This window comes from Bemisia tabaci, chromosome 8 (genome assembly GCF_918797505.1).
Source record: "Bemisia tabaci chromosome 8, PGI_BMITA_v3".
Taxonomy (NCBI): domain Eukaryota; kingdom Metazoa; phylum Arthropoda; class Insecta; order Hemiptera; family Aleyrodidae; genus Bemisia; species Bemisia tabaci.
In genome coordinates this window covers 23,307,321-23,334,315 of record NC_092800.1, presented here as the reverse complement: position 1 = coordinate 23,334,315, position 26,995 = coordinate 23,307,321, and the positions used below count along the sequence as shown (strand labels likewise).

Below are 26,995 nucleotides of genomic sequence, written 5' to 3'. Positions count from 1 at the left end.
TCATTTTAGCTCCACAAAATTTTCACGGCATAAAGAGCAAAGTTATAAATCAAAGAAAAAATTAGTACGACAACGCTGGAAAGGTTATAGACTAAAAATGTTTTTCGAAATGTTGCTAACCTAATCCACTCCACGAATTTGTTCTTGTTTGTAGAGTAGAAGTTGGTAGAAGTTTTAGCCATGAGCATGGATATTTGTGCTTGATTATCTTTTCCATCCTTGATTTTCAAAAGTGATAGTTTCCTTCTTAAGAATTAATATCCGTGTAAGATGGCCGACCCCCTAAGTTTACTCCGACAGTATAACATCAACAAGAAGGAAATCATCGAAAGGGATAATCAAATAATCTTCGGCGAGTTTTCATGGCCCAAAAATGTCAACACCAATTATTTGGTTTATGGGTAAGCTTTAAATTATTCGCCGCTATTTTTTTCAAATATGAGACACTCTCAGTAAGTCACACATATTATGAAATACTTAAGCTTTTCCAAGAGATGAAACGTTACAAATGCTAACCAATGTTTACACGAGAAAACCTGAAGCAGCTGCCAGGAACAGCAGCATCAAGCCAATGGAGCTCCAACAAACAATTTCTTGAGTTTTCTCCAATTGTTCCGAGTATGCTGTTAAATTTTGTTGGTAGTTACCTTAATTCCTCCAATGACATTACATTGTAAACAGTAGCATTAATGGAAGCTTGGGTTAACTTATGGTGCCATTGGCTGCCAGGTAGGTAGGTCACGGAATACAATAAAGAATGCATAGAATAATTTTCCGAAGACTATTTAACCTTAAGCATTGATGGCTACATTTCATTGTATCCGACAAACTTTAATTTGTTAGCAGTAATTATATCATGCATCAAAATATGTCACTCCTCGCATGGTGAAGCTTCCGGTATCCTTGAACAGGAAGCTGCGCCTTCTATTACTTACTTCTGCTTTCTTGCTCAACTTTTGTTTGAAATCCTAGGTTTTATTGCCTACCAGTACTGCACAGCTATTTTCAGCTGAAATGAGGAAATTCATCAGAAATTAATTGTGGTTAGCTTTTGGTAACATACCTACCGGAAAGCTTCAGTTTAAGTACATTCATACTTTTTCAGTGTCAAACTGTAAACCCGACTCTAAACCCTCCTCATACCCTTGCTTTAAAGATTAAAGAATCTGTATTCTGATTTTAAAGCATTGTAATTTCAGGAAAGACTTTTCTAAAAAATTACATGGAACTCAAAGAATTTCTAAAAGAGAAATTCAGTCTTGACTTTAAGGCTAATAGTGAGGAAGAATATTTATAATTGTCAATTTTCACACTCGGCAGTAAGTGTAGAGGACTAAAAATCTCTTTGCTAAATTCCTCTCATTAGTTGAGCCCTCCAATTCATGAAATCTCCACTTGTTTTTATCACGTATTCACTGAATAACATGTACTTTCTTGGATTACTGTATGTGATGTGTAAGAAGGCACATCTAGGACGAAATCAGTGATAGTTGAAACTGGTCTTTGGGGATTCAATTGATTTTCTTTTCAAAATACAAGTTTATCCAGCTGGTAACTTATACAATCACCAAGTGGCATTTTTTAATAATGAATAGGAAGGAACAAAAATCTTGTAAGCATCTTAAAATTTTAACAGAATTTAGAGGTTATGAAATCAATTCTTTAATGAAGGAATCATGAAGTATGCTTGATCATCATAATGAAAATGAAAAAGCCCTGTTACTCTTCCATGAACAATTTTCCAGAATTGTTTTCAAATAATTTTAATATATGCTCAGATAGCCTCCCCACAAGGAATCGTTTCAACCTATCGTCGGGAATTCTGTATTTAAATATTTTTGACCTATTTTGAATGATGTCAGTGAAAGAACATCATATTATTTGCCAGCATTGAAACCTCTTGCTCTAATTTTGTGATTTTAATGTTTCCAGATCAGGCAAGGATGGTGCTAGCAAAGAATTCTATACGCTAGAGTGTTTACTGTTTCTGCTGAAAAATGTATCTCTTTCTCATCCTGTTTATGTGCGGCAGGCAGCTGTAAGTATACTCATGACCATTTCAGTATACTTTATCGTCTACTTGACATGCCCAGCAAGGGTAATCTAGAATAAAAGCTGGTACTTGCATTCCCATCTTATGTTGAGAAGCGATCGAATAATAATAAATGGACTGTCATGGAAATGGATTTCAAGATAGCTGTACAATAGAGTTGAACAGTCCATTTCCGTATTAGTCATGGAATTTGAGGGACACAAAAACATGTCCCTAAGTAAAACATTCCAGGGATTTCTGAAGTGAATCTTTTGAAAACCTACCAATTTCATGGAATTTAAAATTTTGCTGAATTTGAGAAAATTCTACATTCAGAGCACTAAAGTTCAAGCATGAAGCCTCCAACAACTGACGGAAATTCAAGAATAATCAGACAGACTGTGACAGCATTGCCAATTAAAAAACTTATGATTTTGAACGATCCGGACAAGCTGATAGTCCATGTTTGGCTATGCAAGTACCCATGTTTGTTTTAGATTCCCCCATGCTATGAACCAGCGGGCCGACAATGGCAGCATTGCTGCAGGCCTGCAAGCCAGTCTATGAATTTTTGTCGTAGGAATGACGGTTTCATTGCATAGCTGTAAAAATGCACATCTGCACATCAATAATGAAACGACATCCTCATCTCAGTTGTGGTATTTTAAAATTTCCACTCATAGTAATCTTAGCTGACAGATTCTTTATAGATGGAAGATTTTTCTACAAAACGACATGAAATTATTCCAGGGTGCCTACAGGTCTAGCAAGCTAGGAATCATCAAAGAATTACATCAGGTCAAGGAAATGGGGAAAAAGTGGGGAAATTTCATTGAAGATTTCAAACCTGTTTTTGAGGCCTTCCAATTTCAGCACATGGCCCGTTGGGAAGTCGAGAAGATTCTGCACCCTCGCATTAGTGAAATATTTCATGACAGTTTCATTCCGTAAAAAATTGTTATTTTTTATTGATTTGACAAGTCCTTTATATTGACAAGTCTTTGTTTTATGATATTTATGATTTAATGTGCCCAGCACTAGATGGCCTGACAAACAGGGCTATGCCCTAGTTGTTTGTAGAAGATTGAGAAGAAAAAGTGTCAAAGATATTGATTTTTCACCATCCAACACTATCTTATACATGCTCTATTGTTACGTTTTCAATTTCTCAGGCTGACAATGTTCCTGGTGTACGTCTGCCAGATAGGAAAGATCTCCTTGCCTACCTCAATGGCAAAACCAATACCAGCAACAGTATTGACAAAAGTGCTCCTATGGAGATTCCCACACAGGTAATTTCTCTCTCTTTGAAGCGTCCAGGCGAATTGCTTTTGCAATGTTAACGAAAATTAGAATCTTAGGTCACTAAAAACTGAAATGTTAACACTGTTAATAAAATAGTTGCTCAAAATCCCTGATACTCGCTAAAAAAATGAAATGAAAAAGACCAAAAATAATATCTAAACCAAGAACACAATGAGCTTTTTAAAATCGAATTTTTTATGTGTTAATTTTGAGTGAAGTAAGGTTGAAAAGTGCACGTTTTCTAATGGAGATGTCAGATCGTGGCCACGTCTGGGTGGACGATGCGCCAAACGCTGTCATCACTCGGAGGATTTTCATTCCTTCCATCAATCTTATCTTCCGGGTCTGCAAGGAAACAAAGACTCCTCTTGATCATCAATAAGATATTTCAACACTTCTACTAGATATGCATGTGAAAATACCAAATAATTCACTTTCAGCCCTGCTTTTTTCAAGATTAGCACATGAAAAGTTCAATTTTAGTTCAATATAAAGCTCATTATGCGCAGGAGGCAGCAAGGACCATCTTATCAGATATTACTAAAATTTAGGCAGCATAGTGTATCTTGGTATTCTGTGTGCAGTCTTTTTGAGCACTGGATTAAAAGATTATCTCATTTAAGTGAGTAGCTCTGAGAAAATTCTAGTATATTTATGTACACTTGAAAAATTTTGTAGAAAGAAGCACTTCCAGTTTTTAATGGAAGGTATTTCTGTTTCCTTTACTCTTGCATCCTTTTTTCATTATACAGCCGAAATCATGTAGAACGATCTGCTAGGGACCGGCTTAGTTCGGTCATTACAACTGATCGTCATTATTACTGATGCACAAATACATTGAATTGGTGGGATTTCAGCCGCAGGACCAACCATATCGCACATCGTTAGGACCGATATGTTGTTGCAAGGGATGTCATAATATGCAATTTCCACCATAATATAATTGATTTATATCCCCTTTTCATTCAATCAATTTTTCTAATTGTTATGTTTTAGGTGAAGAGGCCAGGTACTGATGATCTTCACCCAGAAAATGCCATCAAAAAACCTCGTCTGGAAGATACCCTTCAAGTGCAGTTAGTCAAACAGCAACTTGCTGCTCGATTGGATGCCCCCAAGGAGGCTTCTGTCACAGTCGACAATATTAAGTAAGCATTCGTCTCTTTTCAGATTACATAATGCTCAACTGAAAATGAACCACTAGACAAGGTATGAATTTAAGGATTCTGATACATGTTTTTTAACTAGAATCTCATGTAAAACACGATTCTTGCGTCAAAAATTACTGAAATCAACTCCTAACTAAAATATTAACATTTTAATTTAACATTGGTTACAGGAAATTTGAATTGCCCAGTCATAAGAAACAATACTGTACATGAATTAAATCGTGTCTTACAACGGTTTTGGCAGGCTTCTCAATCGAGCACCGTTCCTTTCTCAATCTTTATTGTTCAGAGTGTGAACAATTTGCTATAGCTGAGCCAAAGTGACATGATTGATATTTTCGTATTGCAGAGACTGCCACAGTAACGTTTAGTGTGCGATTTGACTGATGCAGACCATTGAGTTTTCATGAGTGGAAGGATTGAATTCACGCGTCAAGAAACATTAAATATCTTGGTTAAGAGTTAATTTCAGTAATTTTCATTGTGTTGTGAATTGTGTTCTACTTGGAATTTCGGTTAAGAAATATGTATCAGAATGCTTAACTTCGTACCTTGTCTAGTGGTCCATGGTAATATGTAGCTGTGCTGTAGAGTCTTGCTGGCAAAATTGTGTAACAAAGCTCTCAAATATTGTCTTCAAACAACTCTTCTCTTTTACCCATCTCAAAGGAGACCCATATTATCTTTAGCGTTTTTACAACTTTTCTCCTAAAGACGGAAACTGTATTTAATATTTTCAGTGCTTATTTATTGTTCAGTAGCCTAAAATCTCTTTGCGTCTCTTGTTTTAAGCTCTGGAAAGGTCATAAAAAGCCTCATTAAGAATTAAAACCTAAGAAGTACCAGGATTTTTTTTTTTTTTTTTTTTTTTTTTTTTTGAGTTCAAAGAATGAAGTGCAAGGTTAGCCTTGAGGACTATAAAAATTGGTTTTTAAGAAAATAAAAGAAATGCTATGTATCAATTGAAATCTGTTCTGTGTGATTACCTCCCTACATAATTTTTCTTCCTCTTCCTTGACCCCAATTTATTCATGAAGTTTCCAAATACCTCACATTAATGTTGTGTTTTTATGCACTAGGTCGTTGTCAGAAGCTATGTCAGTGGAAAAAATTGCTGCCATCAAAGCAAAACGTTTAGCGAAAAAACGTACCACAATTAAAGGTCATGATGATATTGGACTCGGGCCGGATCTTAAAGTAATGTTAGATTTCGATGTTGATGTAACAAAAGATATTATTTCTCGAGAAAGACAGTGGCGGACCAGGACAACAATACTTCAGAGCACTGGGAAGGTACTGCGATTATTCTTTTAGGCCTTTTTTTAAGTTCTGGTGGAGGATCAACTTTTTGCTGCCTCCTTCCCTGGATATTTCTGGTTTCTAGTTCTATTAAGAGAGAATACTGTGGTGACTTTTACCTAATAATTTCATTCTGCAGGAGAATAAAATAAAGGATAGTTGATCAAAGAAGGAAGTGGAATTTGTTGTTTTCTAAAGATATCAATGGGCAGTTTGGCCCATCTGTTGGCCTCTATTTTGTTCATCCGCCGAAAAAAAATTGTCGTGCTCAATATTGTGCTAATCATAGCCATCACCTTTTTTAGGGGAGGTTTTTCAATTTATTGAACACGAACGTTTTCTGGTGAAAGAGCGAGCATTGCAGGGTAATTTAAGGTGTGAGTAGTGGTAGTGTTGCGTCATAAATACAAATTGGGAGGACCTGACAACTTTTGATTTTGCTACGATTTTTTCATTTATACAATCAAATTTAATTTTAAAAACCACATGTCAGTATCTTGCTTATTTCAAATCTACTCAAAAAATGAGCCGAGAGCTTTTTTCTGATATTGACGTTAAAACTGCCACAGAAAAATGTATCTCAACATTTGCGACTTCCCAGACTTCCTGTCGTACTTTACTCACTAAACAGAAAACTACTCAACGTCATCTCTTAAAAACGTCGGTAATTTTTCTCTTCCCTATAATAAATATTATGTGAAAATTTCAAGCTGTGATATTGGTTGGGCCTCCTTCAAAAACTTAAAATAGGAGTGAAAATTTTGAAACATTGCAATCGAGACACGAGAATTAATTCTATTGTCCCTTTTTCCCTCTGTATTGAGGTTTCCAGTTTTCTGGATTTTTAACGCACGCCGGCTTTAAAAATTCCAACTTACTATTTATTGAGTACAGTTCTGGAGTAGTGATTTGTGTCCGAAAAGAAAATTTTTTCCATCTTTTAGTCCTGTTTGTTTGAAATTGGATTTTCCAACTTTCTTAGCTCACAGTGCAGGATAAAAGTTTAAGATTTCATTACTGTGAGGAGCTTGCATAGTAGTACGTAGTACTTTTCATAGTAATATTTTATGCATTTTAGTTTTCTATAAAGACAACCTTTATTTGTTCACCGGCAATTAAATTCTTGAAATTTGTTTAATTTTTAGATGTTTGCCAAGAATATATTAGCGATACTTCAGTCAGTCAAAGCTAGGGAAGAAGGAAGACACAGGCCTCCTCAGCCAACCCCTGTACATATGACACCACGTATGCCTCCAGCAAAGCCAGCTGTACCTCAGCCCGTTGTTTACAGTCGTTACGACCAGGAAAGATTTATTAGGCAAAAAGAAGGTAACGCTCCTCCTTACATGTATTTTTCATAGAAGGGGTCCTTAATTTTAAATGAAAAATCAAGTTTGGGAACCTTTATTTCAACTTGTTGCCTATATTTACATCATTTCACATTTCATAAAATTCTTTCTCCAAGCATACTGACCATTAGATCTTGGATCAATGACGAAATGATTAAAGCTTCAACGTTAGCTCTGTTTGTAAACAATCCGAGGTGATCGGCAATATCAGTTGGATGCATTAAGCTAAAAAGGAATGAAACAATATTACAAACGATACAAGTTCTAAAGTATGTGCAAACTGAAATTTGTTAGTCTTATTTTTTGTAAATCACCAGCTTTTATATACTGAAAACTATTATTTAGATATATTACTCAATATAAATTGCTTTATTTTTCATGAACTTTCATCTTTCAATTTTAAGTCCTAAGTTGGTTATAAATCTCTACCATTTGCAATTTTACCTTCAATGAAAGGAAGGAGATTGAAAGAATTTTTTTTTCTTTGAGGAAGAATCTTGAATGAAGGCAAAAAAAAAAAAAAAAAAAAAAAATGATTTCTGTTCCAGCGTCCCTTTCTAAAATTGACCACATAAGAGTAATTTTTTTTCTCTTGATGAATGAAAGAAAGGTACTGATCATACTATCATCTTTATTAATTTACAAATTATTATCGGAGGATTTAATTACACTTTTTGTCCTTTGTTTTATAGAAACGGAAGGTTTCAAAATTGATACCACTGGAACATACCACGGTATGACCCTAAAATCCGTGACTGAAGGAAATCAGCCAAAAAAACCAGCCGTTCCCTCTCCGTCCACACCTCAACCATCTTTACCATTAACGCAGGTAAGTTCCACCTAAGAACTGAACACTCAAAATTTTAGAAATTTCAAATTATGGTATTTACGTGAAATGTAAAACTATCTCATGGATATTAGAATTTCTGAAATGCCTTTTCATTGTTTAAGTCCAGGCCAAATAAGGTTACGAACTTTTAGACTGCGACAGAAGATCCGCCATCTTGATTCTTGCATTTATTTACTATGCTAAAAGGACGTCAGACGATTTTCTGTCACAGTCTGAAAGAGCTCAAACTTGTTTGGCAAGGACTCCACTGGATTGTAAATGATTTAAAAACGGTACAACTTATATGCTTTTTTGCTGTAATTCCTCTTGGTGGTTCTTTCAGCACTTAGAAAATGTTCAAAAATTAGCTATTATTTTAACATATAAACTTTCATCCGTGGTTCTGATGATGCTAGATCTATCTTTCTCTTTACTCCGTCCAATCCAAAACTTAACCTGGGAAATTTTAAGCAGAAGCTAAGTATTTTTTCTGTGTATGCTTTTCAGAATCGAATGGGTTCCGCAGGACAGGTGAACAAGAGAGTCTCCAAAACACCAATCATTATTATTCCGTCAGCAACTACCTCTTTAATATCCATGTACAATGCTAGAGATATTCTACAAGAACTCAAGTAAGTATCATTTTACATCCAAGTAATGTTTTACAATTTTTTAGCCTGTCATATCCAGGGTATCTAAAGCGCTACGAAACAAGGAAAATTTTTGAAAATTGAACTGTTGTAAGATCAAGATATGACCTTGGAAATAGGTGTTTCTGACGTAAATTTTAGCGGGAGGTGAAACAAACGAGGGCGAAATGACGTATGGCAGCCAATACTTCCAACGACGTCACCAAATCTGTTCGTGCAATATTCTCTTCTTAGCCCATTTTCCCTGAAAATTGGCATGTGTAAAATTTAATTTCAAAAGCTCATTTTTCCCATCAAGAATATCATATCAAATATCAGAATTTAGCTAGCGCAGTATTCTTTGGCTTTCCATGCAAGGTCTTCCTTAACGTATCTCAATTTTTTCAATCAATGTCAGAGTGGTTATTCCTCTCCTTTTGTACATCTCATATAGAATTTGATTTTTTCTTCCGACAGGTTTGTTACAACAGAGGAGAAGAAAGCACAAGGAGCTAGAAGAGAAAACGAAGTTTTGTTACAACGTAGGAAAGAATCATTTACAGTCCCTTACCGAGTTATAGACAATCCTCAGAAGCTAACGAATGCGGATTGGGATCGTGTTGTTGCTGTTTTTGTTATGGGACCCACTTGGCAGTTCAAAGGCTGGCCATGGGATGGTAACCCTATTGAAATATTTGCAAAAAGTAAGTTCACTTCGAGTCTAACTATTTGAGTATGTTCTCACAGCGTGAAAGTCAAAGTGTTTTCTAAATTCACCTAATTCATATTATATTAAATCAAAATGAGGCAATTCCGAATGTGCAAATTTTATAGAAGTTAACAGGAATTTTTTTTATCACGCTGAACTCTGTTTAACCTGATTTCCAATAGTGGCAAACTTTTTGTTGAGTTTTTGTGTTGACTACTCGTATATTCAATGTTTAAAATTCATAAGTTTAATTTCATAAGTTAAACATGCGAACTTACTTAATTCAAGCTCAAATCTTCTCAAGCTCGACATAATTCAAAGTTATTTTCAAAGCTCGTAAAAGCTCAAAATTGACTCCAAAAAAAAGAAAAGATAATTAAACTTGACTCAAACCAAAGAAACCTGGCTCAAGTAGCCCTTTTCAAGCAACAAAGTAGCCCATACCAGACAAGCTGTTTGGTCATAATTTCATGCACGATGTCCTGCTCGGCGTTAATGATCTCACGCACTCTTTCATTCCTTACTTGATCTCTCCTTGAGATTCGGGCTGATCATCGCCAGAAATCCATTTCAGTTGCCTTACGACTCTTTTTGGTATGATCTTTCATGGGCGATACTTCACTGCTGTAGGTCAGAATGCTTTTGATTATGGTGTTATAAATCAATCCCTTTTTTTCTCTGGAGATACTTTGATCCCAAAGAATCCTATTTCACATAGCAATAGCTTTCCTTCCCTGCAGGTTTTGATCTTTTACGGCTTGGTCCATCTTTCCATCCTGGATACGCAACCTCCCAGATCTTTGTAATGTTCGCAACTTTTAATACATTGTCTATCCTCTAGCTCATTGTCTTATTATGATTATAAAAAATTGTATATCCTTATGCGTTTTGTTCATATTTCTTACAGTTTGTGCATTTCATCTGAAGTATGACGAAATGAAATTAGACGCCAATGTAGCCAAATGGGCTGTTAGTGTAATTCAACTTTCTCGCACGAAGCGGCATCTTGATAGAGCAGCGTTGATGGTTTTCTGGGAAAAACTAGACAGGTGAGTACATTTCAGGATACCTAAGTAATTCAAATTTCTTTATCTATTCTCCGTTGAAAATAGTTTCGACACTTTCAGGTCATCAAGTCATACCCTCTTAGACAGGCCTTTCGTCTACCTATATTAATTATCTTTACTTTGCTAGATGTTTTAAGCAACAATGTTTCACAATACCAATATCATAGTCACACCAGTCAACTATTTTTGGTCCCTTAAATTTTCTTTCATGGCAAAATATTTTCATTACTGATTGCCGTATCTGTCATTACAGTAAGAGCTTGATTCAGGTGTTTTGCGCCCTCCCTCCGCAATTGGCTGGAAAATCCACTCCCCTCCCAAAAACAAAGGGATAATGTAATAGGTGCAATATGTGTAAAAGTCACGTTTTTGTCTTCTTGGAGAAGATATCATACCTGTAAGTTTAGTGAACTATAGAAAAAAAAATCAATCATTTGCTACCATCTAAAATTTTCCGCTCAGAGCAGATGCTTTTGTTGCACTTGCTCTTAAATCTGGAAGAATCGCATTCAAAATTATTGAGCAAATGAATATATGGCTAAAAACAGCAAAATGAATCTATGGCATAACAATTTGAGTTCAATGTTGTACTTGGGTTGTCCTATCGGTTTCTGATGAGTTTTCGAAATAAGTCCATTAAAAAGTTGTGATCATATGAAGATTCTTGCCAGTAGAAATCAGAACCAGCAGAGCAGTATTTTCGGAGCTAACAATAGAGACCTGTTCTCATGCTTATCAGTAATCCAACAGACAGACATACAAGGCAGCAGTGCATGTACAATGTTTTAAATTTAGAATTTAAAGAAGTAATTTTAATTACACTGAGTAATTTTTAAATTAACTAATTCAATATTTTTAATAATTATATGCACTTATTTACTCAGAGCTCAAACAGTTCAGATAGGAGTGTATTAATACTTCTGATAAGCCAAATATTCAACAAAAATCGAAAGGAGGTTCTTGTAAGATTTTAAAGTATAGTGTGTTTTAAAAGTACTGATATCCGATAGTTTACTGAAGCTAATTAATTCTGTTTTCTTTTTCAAAGTATGTTTTTTAAGCTTCTTTCAAAACTTCAAATTTCTATTGATCTAACTGTCTTCTCCTCTGTTCCAGGCATATGCTGAAATTCAAGCAACATCTACGTTTCTAAACAAAGCACGTGTGAAGTTTTCCCTCTTGAGTATTATAACATTTTACTCCATAGGATAGTGGCAGCTCTTTCAAAGAGCTTTTCAGTGTTCTCTGTATACTTTGCTCATCACCTTGTGTAATAGCATAGATCGTGCATTATTAATTGTGAGAAATCAAGTTCTCTTCAATAATTAAATTATTCTGTTCAAGCATGAATTCATCCAGTTGTCAAGAATCCTTGGTTCAAGTGGATGCTGACTGGTCCTAAAAATCAACTTCAGTGCATTCTGAATCGGAGTTTATGGCTCTCGAGCAATTTCTCTAGCTGTATGTGTTTTTACCTGTAAAACAAATGGGAAAATTGCCTCTCATAAAATTCTGAAATTATACCCTGTAACTTCTCAACATTTTATACATGCATCTTAGTTCTTTTTAGAAATTGAATTGTTTTTTCAGGACATTTTTACAAATTTTATAATTGAAGAGTATTATTCAAAGAGGTCCTTTCTGTTTACCATCTGTCAAACTGTTATTTTAAATGTAATGTATCCGCGAATTAATTTCAAGACCAACAGACTAAATGGAAGGAAAGGTTATTGTAAATTGGAGACTTATCAATCATGGACTGAGTACCAAAAAATTGTAAATCGAGTTAGATAATAGAAGCAGCATTCCCTTCCAAGTACCAAGGACAACATGCTGCACAATGAGCTAAGTGGCACCAACAGTATAGTAGTGCGTTGAACTTCTGAAAGATTGCATTAGGGGTATGTTCCGCAGCAGTTTTCAGAAATTAAAGTGTGAACAACTAAAATCAATCATCCAACATTATTTTGGCACTCAGCCTGTTATTGACGATAAGTATTCAATTGGAGGCTCACCCTTTGTTGTTTCTTCAAAAGTTAGTCGAAATCTCAATTGGATGTCATTTTGCAAAAAGGATTTAGAATATCTAACCCATCCATTGAAGAACCTGTGCGCACAGAGAAACTAATGGCACATACATTGTTTCCGAAATGAGCCAAAAATTGTAGTTTCTTATCTCAAAATGTGGTCCAATTAAAATCTAATTTCAATAAGATTGCATTTTTAAGTATTCGGAATAAGTGAGTAATGTTTGTAGTAGATGGAAACTGGCATGAGTTAAAGCAAGAACTTTATTGAAAAACTCGGCAGAAATTTCTGGGAGGTATTTTCTCTTAACATGGTTCATCTTTTCACGGGCAAATTTGGCGCACAATGAAGAATATTGATAAAGTAATGTGTAGCACCTAGTTATCCCCTGGCACTTGGATGTTGATAGAGTCTCTCTTCCTGCACTTCTGACTGTATTGCTATCTTTGCAAGAGCTGTGTCGCCTGGCCAATTAGTCTTAACTTGTGATAGGCTCAGTTCCAAGTTTCATGAAGTCATAAAATCTTCTCCGTGGAGAATCCCCTCTCTGTCCATTTTACCCTGTCTAGGTCAGGACTGTCAAGTTTGCGTTACCGTGGTATTAAACCTTTGGTTCAGATCCTAATTTACTTATGAAAAATTAAGGGGAAAGATGAATGTGACTCTTTTCAGTTTCGAGTTTTAATTTTATTTTTTTCTTTTTTGTCTTGACAACATTAGGCTTGCAAGATAGGCATGCTTGCTACTTGCAAGATGCGAAAGGAGCAGATACTCTAACTTACTGTATGCTTAAAATTTAGTGAGTAAACAGTAATAGATCTACTTGAACCCATCTTTTTATAAATATCCTCATAATTCAGGGTATGATTCCGTCAAAAGAAAACTTGACTCGATAATAAAAACTTACCTGTATGCTGCTGTAGGATTATAAATTCTACTTAAAAAAAAAATGATTTGGCTAATCTACTGGCTATCAACATAATCATATGTAGACAGTTATTGATTTATTGTGCGGAGAAGGACTCTTAAAAGTGACGCTTTTCCTCGTTCCGCAGCACTATGCTCCACATTCTCATTCCTCAAGCAAGTCCTAGCACTCGCACCCAGTTTTGAGATCGGTCATTAGAATTTACTCTCCCCCTCTGCCCCAATCTATTCTCTGGTTCATCTTGTCATTAAAGTTATCAATTTCCGTTTTTGATTTGTGACATGAATCGCAGTCATCAATTTTGACCCAGGATCAGAAATTTATTGTAAGCTTATAATAGCAAAATTAAATGGCTGATGAAAGGTGAAGTTTTATTCTAATTTATTGTGAGTATAATTAAACTTAAATAACGCTTGTGAAAATCACGTTTCACTTATGGCTCTTGTATATATAGTAAATCATGTTGTAAAATATAGATTGTGTTATTTTACCCAAAAATTTGTACTGTTTCTCCTCGAAATTCCTTGTAGTTCTTTTAAACCGTTTTTACCTCATGAGAGTAACTTTTCTCTCTCAATATTACTTGAATGTATTCAATGAAACCCTAGCATGCAATTTAAATCGGGCATTCTTCAGTGCCATCATGAAAAAGTTTCAGAAAAAACAAAAAAATCGCATTCATGTGTGTCAAGTTCATAATTACCAAACAGGCTCATTAAAAATTTAGAACGATCAGTTCCAGACTCCAACAATGTTCCATCATTCGTGCCGATGTGCCTTTCAGGAACCATAGTTTCTGATCGGATTTTTAAGTTTATGTAATTGTCCTCCGAGTTAGGAAAAATCAGGAAAATATATCAGGATTTTTCAAAATTAAAAAATACTAGACACCCTGTACAAAATCTGCTCTTGCTCTGCCCCTTATCATAACTCAGAAGTAATTGAAGACAAAATTAGCTCTAGATCATAAAAACTACCTATCTAGAATCATGGGGCTCGTGATATTAATTTAGCACAGGCTGTAGGTAATCAAATTAATTTGGCAAGGGCCCAATTACCTGAGAGGAGAACTAAAGAAAGATAGGATGGCTAAAGTACGTGCGAAATCACGTACCTCTATTGCAGTGTCCCAAAATTTCGGTTCCTATTTCATTTTTGGAAGAGAGACAAGCAAACTTATGGCTTGAACTTTATACGGAATATATTTTGCTAATAGAGAAAGAAAAATCAAGGAAGTTTTCAAAAAACATGTTGACTATGGTTTTCAGAAGAAAAAATTAAATATGACAGGAAGTCTACAACGGACGTTCATAATTTTTTTATTTTGTTGCCCGGAGGAACCGCCATACTACAACGACGCTAACAGAGGTACGCGGTTTCGCGCTTTGGCCACAGATAGGTATCCTTTATTGCACAAAAGTACTAAGTTACTCTACACAAAAGAAGGTGAAGAAGCCTGTGGTTACCTAATTACTCTCATAATAATTTTTTTTTTGCTTTTTTTGTAATCGAAGGCTTTGCTCGTGCGGCAGCCAGGGTTGCACAAGTGAAATTAAAATTATGAAAGATTGGAGATTTCTGAGAAATATTTCATGAAATTTCACAAAGCTAGGAAAAATTGAAAAATATGAAAAAATATATCGTCGGGGATAGGGTATGCAACAGGCTTCAAAAACATCTAAAAGCAGAAACCATTTGGCTTTAATTTACTTTTGCATTTCCAAAATTTTTCATGCAATATCTTTGTATTTTTTCTGAAATTTCTTAAAATATTTCAATGAAAGTTAAATATATTAGTTTTCATGGAAAATTGCAACCCTGTGCGGCACGGCAGCTGCGCCAACCGTGAGTCGTTTTTACCCGCCAAAATATACCAGTGACACCAACACTATGGTGCTTTCTCTAATTCTCTTGCGATTTTTTTCTGTACGAGTTCCTTCTTTATGATTCTCATCTGAAAATAATGGAATTATGTAAGTCATGGTTTTTTCCAAACTATCAAATTCGCCTATGGAAGGTTCTTGCTTTGCGTGATTCTTTGTTTCTCATCAAAGTGCAACATAAGATGCAACCTTGCTTCATGTCACTTTTTTGCTCCTCTCTATGTGGCAACCTTGAGAGAATTTGCGTCCGGATGAAGAAGAGAAAGAACATTTTTCTGCAACTTATCGGCCGTCCTTTGAAATTTTCGGGATCCGAATTTGGGGAAGTGCGAGGCGAATAGATCTTTATCGGGCCCGAAGTTTTGTGAAGTTTATCCTGCAGCCTCTTCTGGAAGTATAAGTGAATGCAATTCAGTTGATAGTAGAATATTTACTTACCGTTAAGTTTAATCAAAAATGGCTGTAGCGCTAAATCCGGCTTATGAAGCAATCGGGAAAGGATTTGTACAACAATATTATGCTCTGTTCGACGATCCTGAACAAAGGCCAAATTTAGTTAACATGTATAATGTAAGTCAAGTTTATAATCTGAATTTTTACTCCATAATCTCTACTGAGTGATGTCACAGCCTTGTACAAAGTGGAGGAGCGCATTGGTCTTCGAAGTGTCAAAGCAGCTGCATCTGACAGAACGTAGATGCCTTATCAGTTGTCACATGAATGCAAGTCACATTTTTACGAGACCTCAGATTGGCATAATTCATCTAAATTATCTTACACCAACTCCAACTGTTCTGGAACTTCGATAAGGTTCATTACCCATGTCTCATGTCATTGATGTGTCTCTATCATAAAAGACTGTGTTCCCTAAGATTTAGGTACTACTTTTTCCAAACACTGATGTTCTTTAAATTCTGAAAAGCTCTCTCTTTCCATTACAACTAATTCTACCCTTTCCCCAAGTTTTATCTATAAACCTGTATATTTCAAGTGAGATATCAACTTATCAACCCTAACCTCAAATTACAAATGAGGCGAAGCTCATGCATTTTTTTGTCATTACGGCAATATCAGTCTTTATTGTTCATGTTTAGGTTTTAGTTTGGCTACATGTAGCCCTCTTGCCGAAAATGAGATTGCAAGGAGGAATTAAAATTTCATAATACTGTACGACATATTTCAACCAGGGAGCTTTTGAGCCTATGCAAGATCCATCCATCCTCTAGAGCTATGAGGGCTTTCTGTAGCCTTGGAAGAAATGGAACGCAATGGACTGGGATCCTGTACCGTTCGGACCAACTCCACAATGTCCCATGGGGGGAAAAATTCCAAGGGCGGTCATATGTCTGTTTATGCTTGTCCGCATGATTTAAGCTCTGTGGGTAAAGATTTGGCGTAACTGCAACTTCAACTCACCTTGGAAGAGCAATCTAAGCGTTCGTCTGGAATGCAAGGATCGAGTTGGACCGTGCAAGGGGACCAGGATAAAATAAATGAAGCGATAAGTTGTGTTCCATTGCGGTCTGGACGAAAAAAAGACCTCTTAATGCCCATTCAAAGTGAACTGTACTTATTCTTAGTAGGTATGTTGATATGAACACTTTTAAAGCGCAACTATCGATGCAAATTGCGGACTATGAATTGAATCTGCATGGAAAGAAGACAGTTGTTTAGTTGTTAATTTCTTCAAGTATTACCTTAATTTTGTTACTCACACTGTATTACTATTATTTTTTATCTTATTTTTCAGGCGGAAACTTCATTTATGACATTTGAAGGAATGCAACTTCAAGGTGCTGTTAAAATCATGGAAAAATTAACTGTGAGTAGCAATGTATATATTAAATAAGGTAATAAGAAGCCACTGTCAGGGACGAGTTCTATCGAACCCTGAAATCCCGCAAGTGCAAATGTATTAACCTGTTAAAAATTACCTGCCAGTGCTGCAACTTTGCCTAGGATCCCCACATTTAATTGATGTTTGATGTTAAATAAATCCATTTTTCTATGGGCGACTGCCTCAAATTAGTCTTGGCTGCCTCCTTTGAGCAATAAACTGACATAATGTTTTGCAAGAGGCTCATAAGCATAAATAATATCCTCATCTTTCAAAAATGCAGACGCTTTATAGTTAATTTTTCAAATTGCAGCTTAGCCTCACCTAGAACTGGCAATGTTAAGGTCAAGGTTTGACGGAAAGATCTTTAGATTATAAGAGGATCTTATGCAAGGTTGTCTGCACTCGTCTGTCGCATCAGTAGATTGGCCCATAGAACTCGACGCTGTCGCTGCCCTCTATAACAAAAAAGTCTTATTTTGTTTGATGTCGCTCAGAGAACATTCCTGTTTGGTTTGAGTATTAAAGATTGCTAGTGGACAGGACTAATTTAATTTAATACAGTCTCCAGTAAAATTCTATATTTTAGTCATTCTTTGTTTGTTTGTTTTTTTTTTTTTTCGCATAAAAATTCTTTTGTGTGGATATTCTCATCGATTCTGTCTCTTATTTTGGATTTGATCAAGTTGTCCTCAAAATTGATTTGTTTCAATGAAATCTCACGTTTGTTGCAGAGTTTAACCTTTCAAAAAATTATTAGACAAATAACAGCAGTAGATTCGCAGCCTATGTTTGATGGTGGAGTACTTATCAATGTGTTAGGACGATTACAGGTAAATTTCATTTTATCTCATGATTATCTCATTCCTCTCTCTGGCTTTTCTGTACTCAGTAATATTTCTATTTCATCCTTGTCCTGATTCCATCTGTCATGATTACTTTGAAATTAAATGCTCCAATCTGATTTCAAAGAAGTGCCAAAAAAAACCAGAAATTTGTAACGTAGTGGTGCTGAGGGAAAAACCTGGAGAAAAATTACGCGATTTATTATCTTTTATTTGAAATGCACTCGTAGTAGTCTAATGTGCTCTGCACAGCTATCGTAGTACCTAGGATAGTCTGATACTACATCAGGAATGAAAATTAAATAGTTTGTGGTGTACAAGCTATAGGCTCTACCTCAAAAGCACATCTTAAACAATCAGGAACATTTCTGCTGCCTCAGTCAATCTTTAGTTTCTAGGTAATAAATATGACTTCAGATGGAGGAACCAATAAAAAATTGTTTTAAAAACATTGAACACAAAGAGCATCTAAGAATAATACTATTGGTCAAAATTTCTCTCAAGTTTTCAAAAATCCCATTCCTGGACAGCAAGTTAGTTTAGCTAGTAGTAAGTATAGGAATTGGCCTACAAATATTTCATTTTCACAGTATTTGATACAAGAAAAATAATGCGAGCGGTATAATGGTATGAAATATCCTCCCAAAATTTTTTTGCATTTGTTACTCATTTCCAGCACAGAAGTCAGTTTACTGATTATGATTATAATTAAAGAGCTAAGTTCCATGGTGAAAGGAAAAATTTCTGACGATGATACATTGAATAAACGATCAGTATTTTTTTTATCAATTTATTCAGGAAAAAAGAGAGAATTCATTGTTGCATTTGATGTAACTTATCAGGATTTAGTGGGGGAAGACAAGTGCGAATAGAAGAGCACTGAAAATTTGATTTCCCCCATTTCGGTACTAACACCCTCTGTTGATTGTTTGGTGAAGACGGACGAAGATCCTCCCCATGCGTACAGCCAAATATTTGTTTTGAAGCCAATAGGAACGAGTTTCTACGTTCAACATGACATATTTAGATTGGCTCTTCATGATTCTCTGTAGCCTCAAGACGGTTAGTTAGCACCTAATGTGGTCTTCTCTGCATGCTCGCTTGATAGCTAGCCTGAAACGAGCACCCCGTGAAAATTTGCAGATCATTGCCTATCCTTTCCTCTGCTCTCCTCTTTGACTTGCAAATCGAGTATGTTTTGCTCCGTTTCCTGCGTCTCTCGAGAATGACAAGATTTCCTATCCCTTAATAGTTGCCCTCTCAAATGAAATGAATTTATATATTTTCATTGCTAATCACTTGTACAAATTTTGAGTTTTAATCTGTAAAATGTGTATGATGGAAATAGATAGAATAATCTATAAAAAGAAAAAAACATTAAGAAAATTTAACCCTAATCGAAAATTTTTTTGGCCCTGCCTTCCCTGCAAAAGATTGTGGACCCAGCATTAGTTTACTACCTTGATATATACAGTTCGGGCCACATTTTTTCTTGTCTAGGTAGGAAATAGATCTATGCTAAAGCTGAAATTTCCAGTCATTTTTATTTACCCTTGTGAAAAAAGACTCTAATATTGACAGACAAGTTCATGCAACGGTTCTTGCATAATAAAATGAAATTTTCATAGAAATTCTGAAACAGCGCTGATGAGATGTGTTCCTTTATATAGGAGATGATTAATTGTGTGCTCTTGACTCACAATTTTTCACCCTTCTTGTCGATTCTCCAACTGCCTCCGTTAGCTTTCCAGTAATTTCGCAATTTTGATCGATCGTATACCCTACTTCCTTCTTACCAGTGTGCCTTGCAATTTGTTTTATAGTTGGACAGATTTAACTAGAATCAACTTAACTACATCAGATGTTGCCTACTTTTTTCTGATGTTCTATTTTTTGTACTTAAAACCTGACCTACTGAAACTCGAAATTTTATGAACATATTCTTCATAAGCGGGAGTAAATATGCTGAGAGTTTAAGGGCTTGAGTAGTTTAGTTCTTTGTTAAAATAATAAAACATGAGAGAAAATTAGGCAAAATGAAATCCAGTTAGGTTGATTCTGCAATTAAATCTATCTATTTTCATCCAAAGCTCTGCCGGTGAGTTTTTGCACTTGCCTTTCCCATTTTTACTGCATCACTTCGTCTCACAGATGTACCCACAAATTCCTTGTGCACTATGTTGACAGAAATATACATAATGAATGCATCAGGGAAAATTCCATGGGGGAGGGGGCTGAGTCAAATTGGATGGATTCACTCTGTTCGTAGTTTGGTCAGATTTAGTCATGTCAAAAAATAATGTGGGCAACTATTTAGGAACATTATTTATCACTCAGATGGATTAGATTCTATGAGGATTTGGTATCTGAGGGCCAAATCTGATTCTACCAACTGCTGTTGGAGTGTCATTCACAAATTGGAAGGATAAAAGACAATTGATACTAATGGGTACTATCAGAGAGTAGCTTGAGGTAGCTGAAGTAAAAGAGTCTTACCCGGTTAAACCAGCCTTGATACATGTTTTTAAAATTCATCCTCACTTAAGGGATTACCTTGTCTTAATTTATAACCTTTACACCTCAGCTGTAGGAGGATTGGAGGAGTTGTATTTCGTAATTCATAAATGCAAGAGTATCAGTTAACATCTTCCGACATTTCAGTTGTGTTAATTAACTTGTTTGAAAATTTTCTAATTTTGCTGTTTATTGAATTTTTGTTGCTTGTTAGTGATGAAATCAAAATTATTTTCTCTGGCTCCTTTTTCTTTCTTCCTGCTACTTCTCTAACGTTTAATCCCCTTTCACTCCACTTTTTCATCTTCAATCAATGAATATATCATGATCTGCTTCATTTTCTATGTTTGATCTTAAGAAAATAGTGTCTTTGTATAGATTTTCGTTCAATAGTTTTGAAAACAAAAATTCAAAACTCTTAGATAAGAAAATAAAGTCCGCCGCAAAGTACTCAGAACTGTTTCTGTCAAATTGGTTTTAAAATGAATACCATAAAATTACTATTACAAAATACTACTACAACTTTACTACTAGTTCTCTGTGTTCTACAACTGTTTTGGTTTTCTGTTTTTTTCAGGCTGATGACGACCCACCTCACGCTTACTCGCAAATTTTTGTCCTAAAACCACTCGGTAATTCGTTCTATTGTGCGCATGACATTTTCCGCCTTAATATTCACGACTCGTAAGCCCCCTTTTTTTCTCGTTTTTTTTTTTTTTAAATTTAATAATTCACCAAGAACTGATTATTAAGGATTGAATGTGGAGAATGTATTGCATGTTGCCGTATCGGATCCCCGGTTGAGCTGTGAACATGCCTCGAGTGTTATCGATTTCTTAAGTTTTAATGAAAGTCTAATGTGAAAAAATGAAAAAAATCATTCAGTCTAAATGAAAGATTTCTTCTCATCTCTCATTTCGTTTAATGTGTGTCTCCGTTTTATTTACTTATTCATTTTCATATTTTAAGTGCAAGAGGACAACTTTTGATGGGAAAAATTTTCTTTGTTCAAATAATGTTACGACAAAGTCCTCGATTCTTTAATTTGCTTTGTTTATCCTTCAGTCTCCTCTGTTCTGTGTGTACGGGCTTTAATTCTATTTATTTTTGTATTCAAACTCACTAAAAACTTATCATGAAATATTTGTGTCTATTACCACTAATTAACTGTAAATGGGAAATAGATAAAAAAATAGGTCCCCTTTTATATGTCTTGTAAAGTATTCCACAAATCCAATGAAACTGTACGTACTCTTTAAATATTAAAGTTACTTTTTAATAAAAAACTTGCCTCTTATTCATGTCCAGCTCCTCTGTGCAGAATACAACTGAAATTAAGAATTTTTCCCTCGAAAGAAATTAAAACAAAACACCTTACAGGTATCTAGTATCATTGGCGGATCCAGCAAATTGGCAACATTGTCTTTTCTCCATTTAAACCTATGGAAATGTATAGATTCTTGGAGGGGCCAGGTGCTCTGACAAGAATCGATTATTTAGCATATGTTTAAATGGAGGAAATCCGGTGTTGCCAAATTGCTGGATCCGCCTCTGTCTAGTATGCTCTAAATCTAAATCTGTTTCATATAAAGTGGGGGAAAGGCTTTTTTCCTGCAATATAAGGCTATGTTTGCACACAAATGCCATTTATAATCATGTTAATGGGATAGATAAAAACAATAATTTTTGATAAAGCAAAAATTCAAGAATTTCACGTTGTAATATATTTAATTTCAATTTCATAAATGAAGTATTACAAGGTTTTCATGAAGGTAGTCTGATTGAACTTGGAAATAATTTAGAAGATCAATCAGTCTAAACCGACTTATTCTCTAGATTTTTCTCGCTTCATTTATCGGTATTTTACAACTGTAAAATTTGTATTTGCCTCAGGAAGATTTATGAATCATATTTTTTTACCAAACTGTAGGTTGTTCTCATTTGATTTTTCCTTGAAGATTCAGTCAAATTCGGTGACACTGGAACTTGAATTTTCCTCTAGGTTTAATCGCAATTTTTTAGTGAATTATGTAGCTATAGTAACGATCACCTATCAGCACTTTCACTCACCGAATAATGAACAAATAAACCGAAAACCATTCTACAAATTGCTAATAGTACAATTATAACTATTACAATCAAGACTATTACTTTGATAATTTGAAAATCGTAAATCTGATCTTGTTGTTTGCAATCATCACTGTCCGCTGAAAAACCTTCAGTTTCATTACACCGAAGCAGCCAGTTTGTAGCGTTGATGCTCTCTTGTGTCAACATTTCACTCATGCTGAAGTCGTTATTATCTTGATACGAATAATTAAATCCTTCTATTAACGGAGCCATTTGTAGAGATTTTCAATGACCATTCAATTTTTTGACTGTTTTACCACCTAAATCTGCAACAATTCATGCATTTACATCACACATAAGTAAATACAGATTGGGAAACAAATAATCAGTCATAGAAACTGACAACTATAGCCCCCAAAATGATTATTAAAAGTTTAAGTAAACATGAAGTCATATGAGACATAGTTGAGTTAACAAGATCATTTGTACAACAGTTGGTAAATATGCGAGTAGCCAAGATCTTGTAGAAAAAATATTAACTTAATTTCGTAGAATTTTTGTCAGTTGCTGGGTATGAAATTTGATTTTTTTAACCCGCCTGAATCCCGGAAATTTTGCTGAATAAAATATTCGGAAAAATGCGTCTTTTCATTTTTATTTGTGCCCATTTTTAAGACAGCAGAGTATGTTGAGCCTCTTAGCGTGAAGCTGGTGTAGGGGACTCTTACCTTACTATATACCCACCCAACTCCCTAAAAACCTTAAAAAAAATCCTACTATACACTCTTATTCTTTAAACCCCTTGTACCATTAATAACCCCCTCTGTCTATAGATGGCTGTAGATTCCTATCTTATCTATATAAAGGAATAGAAGCCAAAAAAAAACTCAAAAAAAATTAATTTAGGCATAAAAGCCAAGGACTCTTTTTTGTAGCTTTACTCTTTGAAATTGTACACAGATGAGGCATGCATATCTTCCCTGTCTAGTAGGTATAGTGTCAGAAAAGAACTAATTTAAGAGTCCCAAAAAAAGCAGTGCACCATTGAGCTTACATATGATGGTAAGCAATGCAGAATCGAACAGCTCAACACATGATCTTGTTAAGTGACATTTTTGGGATTTTGATCAATTCAGGTTTGAAGTTGAAAAATTAAATAAGGCATTTTATTCTGATAAAAAGCTAAACTGGTGTTGTGGAGATTAATTATCTAGGCGTGACTTACAATTTTTACCTGTAGATAATCTCTAAGACTCATCTCAACACACAACAATCAATTTTTTCAAAAATATCACTCAACAAAATCATTCCCTATATCCCTCAATCTTAAGTAGGCGTCTCTTTATTCAGCTTACCGAGCAGTGAGCAATTTTGGAAGCTCTTGTCGCACTTCAAATTGGAACTTTCCTCCGGTGCTTGTCTTTTCTCTTAACGCTGCCAAATTGATGAGACTAATCCTAGCTGAATCGGGAAGGTGCACATCATTATTTGAAAATCCATGGGCATTGGAATGCGTGCACAGCAAGACACAGACAGAGGCTACTATCGAAACCTCCGAAATCCAGTTCTTCAAAACTTAACACAGATACTTTAAAACCAGAGAAAAAGGGTAGGTATCCTCCACCAAAAAAGTTGTCCAACTTCAACTCACAGATCAAAACTGCCCCTCCCTGTGTGATAAGCCCCATCAAACCAGCAAACGATGAATTTAGATTTCGGTAGGAAGGTAATGTTATCCTCGCTGGTACCCCCCCCCCCCCCCTACATGCCCCGGTTCTCCCCCCTTGAACGATCTCGAATTGTTTATAACTGAGCCAGTGATGCGATCGGGCATTCGAACTGTTTTCTCCTTCTTCACCATGTGCAAATATTTATTGTTTTCTGGATTTAAATTTATAGCGCCCTCCCTGCATTTGGCTAGCGTCTCGGTGCTCGATCTTTCTTGGCTCCCGATCTGTCTTGCCGAGGAAAAACGCCGTATGAACCATCAGCGGTTGCCAAATCTTCGCCGATGAAGTATAGATTTTCAGGAAAACTTGTTGACAGTTTTCTTCCAGTTTTCTAGGGAATTTCGTCACCGGTTTAGTCGAAGGTATCTGAAAATTTCAATGAAAACCATTCACAACTTTCCCCAAAAATTAATACTTTTTCTGGGGAAATTTGGCAACGTTCGGACGTTCATACGTCGTTTTTATTTAGCATGTGGCGGCGTTTCGGGCGCCCCCCCGCCACACCCGGTTGCGGGGCCACAATTTCGAGCAATTCGAGCGTGCCGCGTAATAAAACCGTTCTTTGAAATCGAACCGCGTGTTCTGAGTCTGACCAAGGTAAAAGAAATTTTCTCGCTTCCTCTTTTACAACGTTTCCGGTCGAGATTTCTGCCGCTGCCGTTTTCAGAGGAAACGACGTATGAACAATCGAATGTTGTCGAACTAGGAGGAGGCGTTTCTCGAAAGAGAGCAAGTGACATCATGCAGGGTTGCCGGCAGTCTGGAAAACCGGGATGATTAGGGATATATTCAGGGAATGGAGATGTTGCATGTGTGAGGAATTTGCGATTTGACTGTTGATTCTTATGTAAAGGTTCGCGAGAAACACGATGGTGCCACTGGTTTTCTCTGAAATCAACTCCCAAGCTCAAAGAAAGCTCTCAAGTTGAGGCCAAAATGGAAAAATTAGGGAAATTCAGGGAATAAGAAGATATTATGGCAACCATGGACATAGCATCGGCTGTTATTCGGAATTTTTTTAAAAAATGTTTTAGGTTTTTACCTTTAAAATTTATCGATTTGTCAACGAGCGAACGGTCGTACCGATTTTTTTTTTTAAAGTTTCAAGGAATTTACTCCGTGGCATGAAGCGAATTCCCTAAAATTTTCAAGCGACTTGGCGCTACCATTCGTCGCGTCGGTAGAAAATAAAACTTTCGATTACAATTGTACATCATCTGATGCCCCTATCGTAGCCCGATTGCTCCTAATGCAAATTATACACTTTCCGGAATAATTGTAAAATCGAGTGTCACAATTGAATTTTCCTGCAAATTTCAATCCTTATCAACTACGTTTCAGCCGATAATTTGGCGGTAGAAAATTCACAAAGTTTCTTAAAAATACATATTTTATCCAAAAAATACGGCAACATTCAAATCTCATACAACGTTTTTACACGGTAGACACCCCCCCCCCCCCTACCTTCTTATCTCGTAGCTGAATAGACCTGCGTCCCCTCTCCCTCACTTCATTTTTATGGAGGCTGTTTATTATTCCACATGAATGTGCATGTGCCATCCGTTTTAACGCATTTAAACACGAAAATTCTATCATAACTTCGCTCGTGCATTTAGACCCCCGCTGGGAGGGGGGCTTAGGACAACGAGAGGGAGAAAACCGTTAGTAAAATCGCATCGGCCGATCAGGTTTTTTGGTTTTCAATTAGATCTCTCGTCTGACCATGGACGAAGCATTGGAATTTATGGTGGTTTAAGTACAGAAAGGGGGCGATCTCTCGTAATTTTGTAAACCACAGTCGGGCGGAGTTTCGTTGATTCTTCCTTGTTGTAATAATTTTTGGTAACTGATGTAAGTGGTATTGTAATGAACTCGTCAAGTTTAGTGTAGTCAAATTTATATTTTTTACAGTTTATTGATTGTCAATTTTATTTTATTTAAATTTCAAGTGAAGTAAAGCTAATAATTATGAAAATTATTATTAGATTAGCTTAAAAATCAAAATGTTATTAAAGAAGTTTTAAAGCTTATACTTACATTTACAGTTTAAGCATGAGCTTGCATTTCTTACATGAGCGTTTAAGACAGTTTGCTCTTGCGCTGTGTAAGGCTCACGTGTGTGCCAAACAATTGAACATCACGCCGCGCAGTCATGGTGAGAATCTTAATACCTCTCCTCTAGAAAGTAAGAGAAATAGAAACGCCTTCAATTTTTTGCGTATGCAACATAGACGGCCGTCAAGTACGAATAGTTGTATCTCAGGGTAAGGCGTTTTAAGGATCTATTTCTCCCCAGGGCCGGATTTACCTTCTTGCCGCCCATGGGCTGCCTGTATTTTGCCGCCTCCTCCTCATTCGCTCTGAAACTTCTATAAAAACCATCAAGTGAACGTGCCGGAGGAGGAGGGGTGCATAAGACGCGTCTACTCGTGTTGGACACATTTTTTGCGAAAGCCCTGTCAACATTGCTAGCAAAAGTTCCCGGAACTTTGCGCGAGGGTTAAGCTCCGTAAACCTATCTCTGTGTGGACAAGGCCTTCCATTTATAAGAAATTAACAAAACAATTATGTAAGAACAAATATAAATGTGGTTTAATCATTTTTACTTCCGCCGCCGCGCCGCGCTGACCACACTGTTGGCGCAATGCGTGAAGTATTCATCCAGTCTTGTGGGCGCTGTGCGTTTCACGCTGACTGCACCGCGTTTGATGCAATGTGTGAAGCATTCATGCAGTCTTGTAGGCGCTATGCGTTTCACGTCGACCGCTGCTG

General features: G+C 36.0%; 2 protein-coding genes and 1 long non-coding RNA gene across 4 annotated transcripts; 2 read left to right on the top strand and 1 right to left on the bottom strand.

The window, feature by feature from the left end:
* Window positions 1-141: 141 nt before the first annotated feature.
* Window positions 142-13,842, top strand: hyx (cell division cycle 73 hyrax). The gene is made up of 11 exons (XM_019044723.2): window positions 142-401; window positions 1,933-2,038; window positions 3,205-3,324; window positions 4,334-4,485; window positions 5,586-5,799; window positions 6,951-7,134; window positions 7,847-7,983; window positions 8,491-8,615; window positions 9,090-9,316; window positions 10,229-10,370; window positions 11,505-13,842. Exons 1-11 carry the CDS (start codon window positions 271-273, stop codon window positions 11,539-11,541), a joined length of 1,575 nt encoding a protein of 524 aa, XP_018900268.1. The 5' UTR covers window positions 142-270; the 3' UTR covers window positions 11,542-13,842.
* A 1,607-nt stretch (window positions 13,843-15,449) lies between these two features.
* On the top strand, window positions 15,450-21,709 carry LOC109032611 (probable nuclear transport factor 2). 2 transcript variants are annotated; one of them, XM_019044840.2, is made up of 5 exons: window positions 15,450-15,797; window positions 16,978-17,049; window positions 17,799-17,897; window positions 18,848-18,971; window positions 21,001-21,709. In XM_019044840.2, the coding sequence occupies exons 1-4, from the start codon at window positions 15,684-15,686 to the stop codon at window positions 18,959-18,961; spliced, it is 399 nt and encodes a 132-aa protein (XP_018900385.1). In that variant the 5' UTR covers window positions 15,450-15,683; the 3' UTR covers window positions 18,962-18,971; window positions 21,001-21,709. The 2 variants fall into 2 exon arrangements, with proteins under 2 accessions (XP_018900385.1, XP_018900386.1); XM_019044841.2 differs by lacking the exon at window positions 18,848-18,971 and having other exon boundaries at window positions 15,460-15,797.
* Window positions 21,710-22,124: 415 nt separating this feature from the next.
* On the bottom strand, window positions 22,125-26,375 carry LOC109032610 (uncharacterized). Its single transcript, XR_002008942.2, has 2 exons — window positions 23,849-26,375; window positions 22,125-22,819 (listed from the first exon to the last, which is right to left on the bottom strand). It is a non-coding gene; the product is annotated as an uncharacterized lncRNA (long non-coding RNA).
* Between the last annotated feature and the right edge of the window lie 620 nt (window positions 26,376-26,995).

Coding starts and splice junctions, on each gene's coding strand:
- hyx (XM_019044723.2), top strand. CDS start 271: ATGGCCGACCCCCTAAGTTTACTCCGACAGTATAACATCAACAAGAAG. Junction 5,800..6,950: donor TACTTCAGAGCACTGGGAAG/GTACTGCGATTA, acceptor TTTAATTTTTAG/ATGTTTGCCAAGAATATATT. Junction 7,984..8,490: donor CATCTTTACCATTAACGCAG/GTAAGTTCCACC, acceptor TATGCTTTTCAG/AATCGAATGGGTTCCGCAGG.
- LOC109032611 (XM_019044840.2), top strand. CDS start 15,684: ATGGCTGTAGCGCTAAATCCGGCTTATGAAGCAATCGGGAAAGGATTT. Junction 15,798..16,977: donor ATTTAGTTAACATGTATAAT/GTAAGTCAAGTT, acceptor CTTATTTTTCAG/GCGGAAACTTCATTTATGAC. Junction 17,898..18,847: donor ATGTGTTAGGACGATTACAG/GTAAATTTCATT, acceptor TGTTTGGTGAAG/ACGGACGAAGATCCTCCCCA.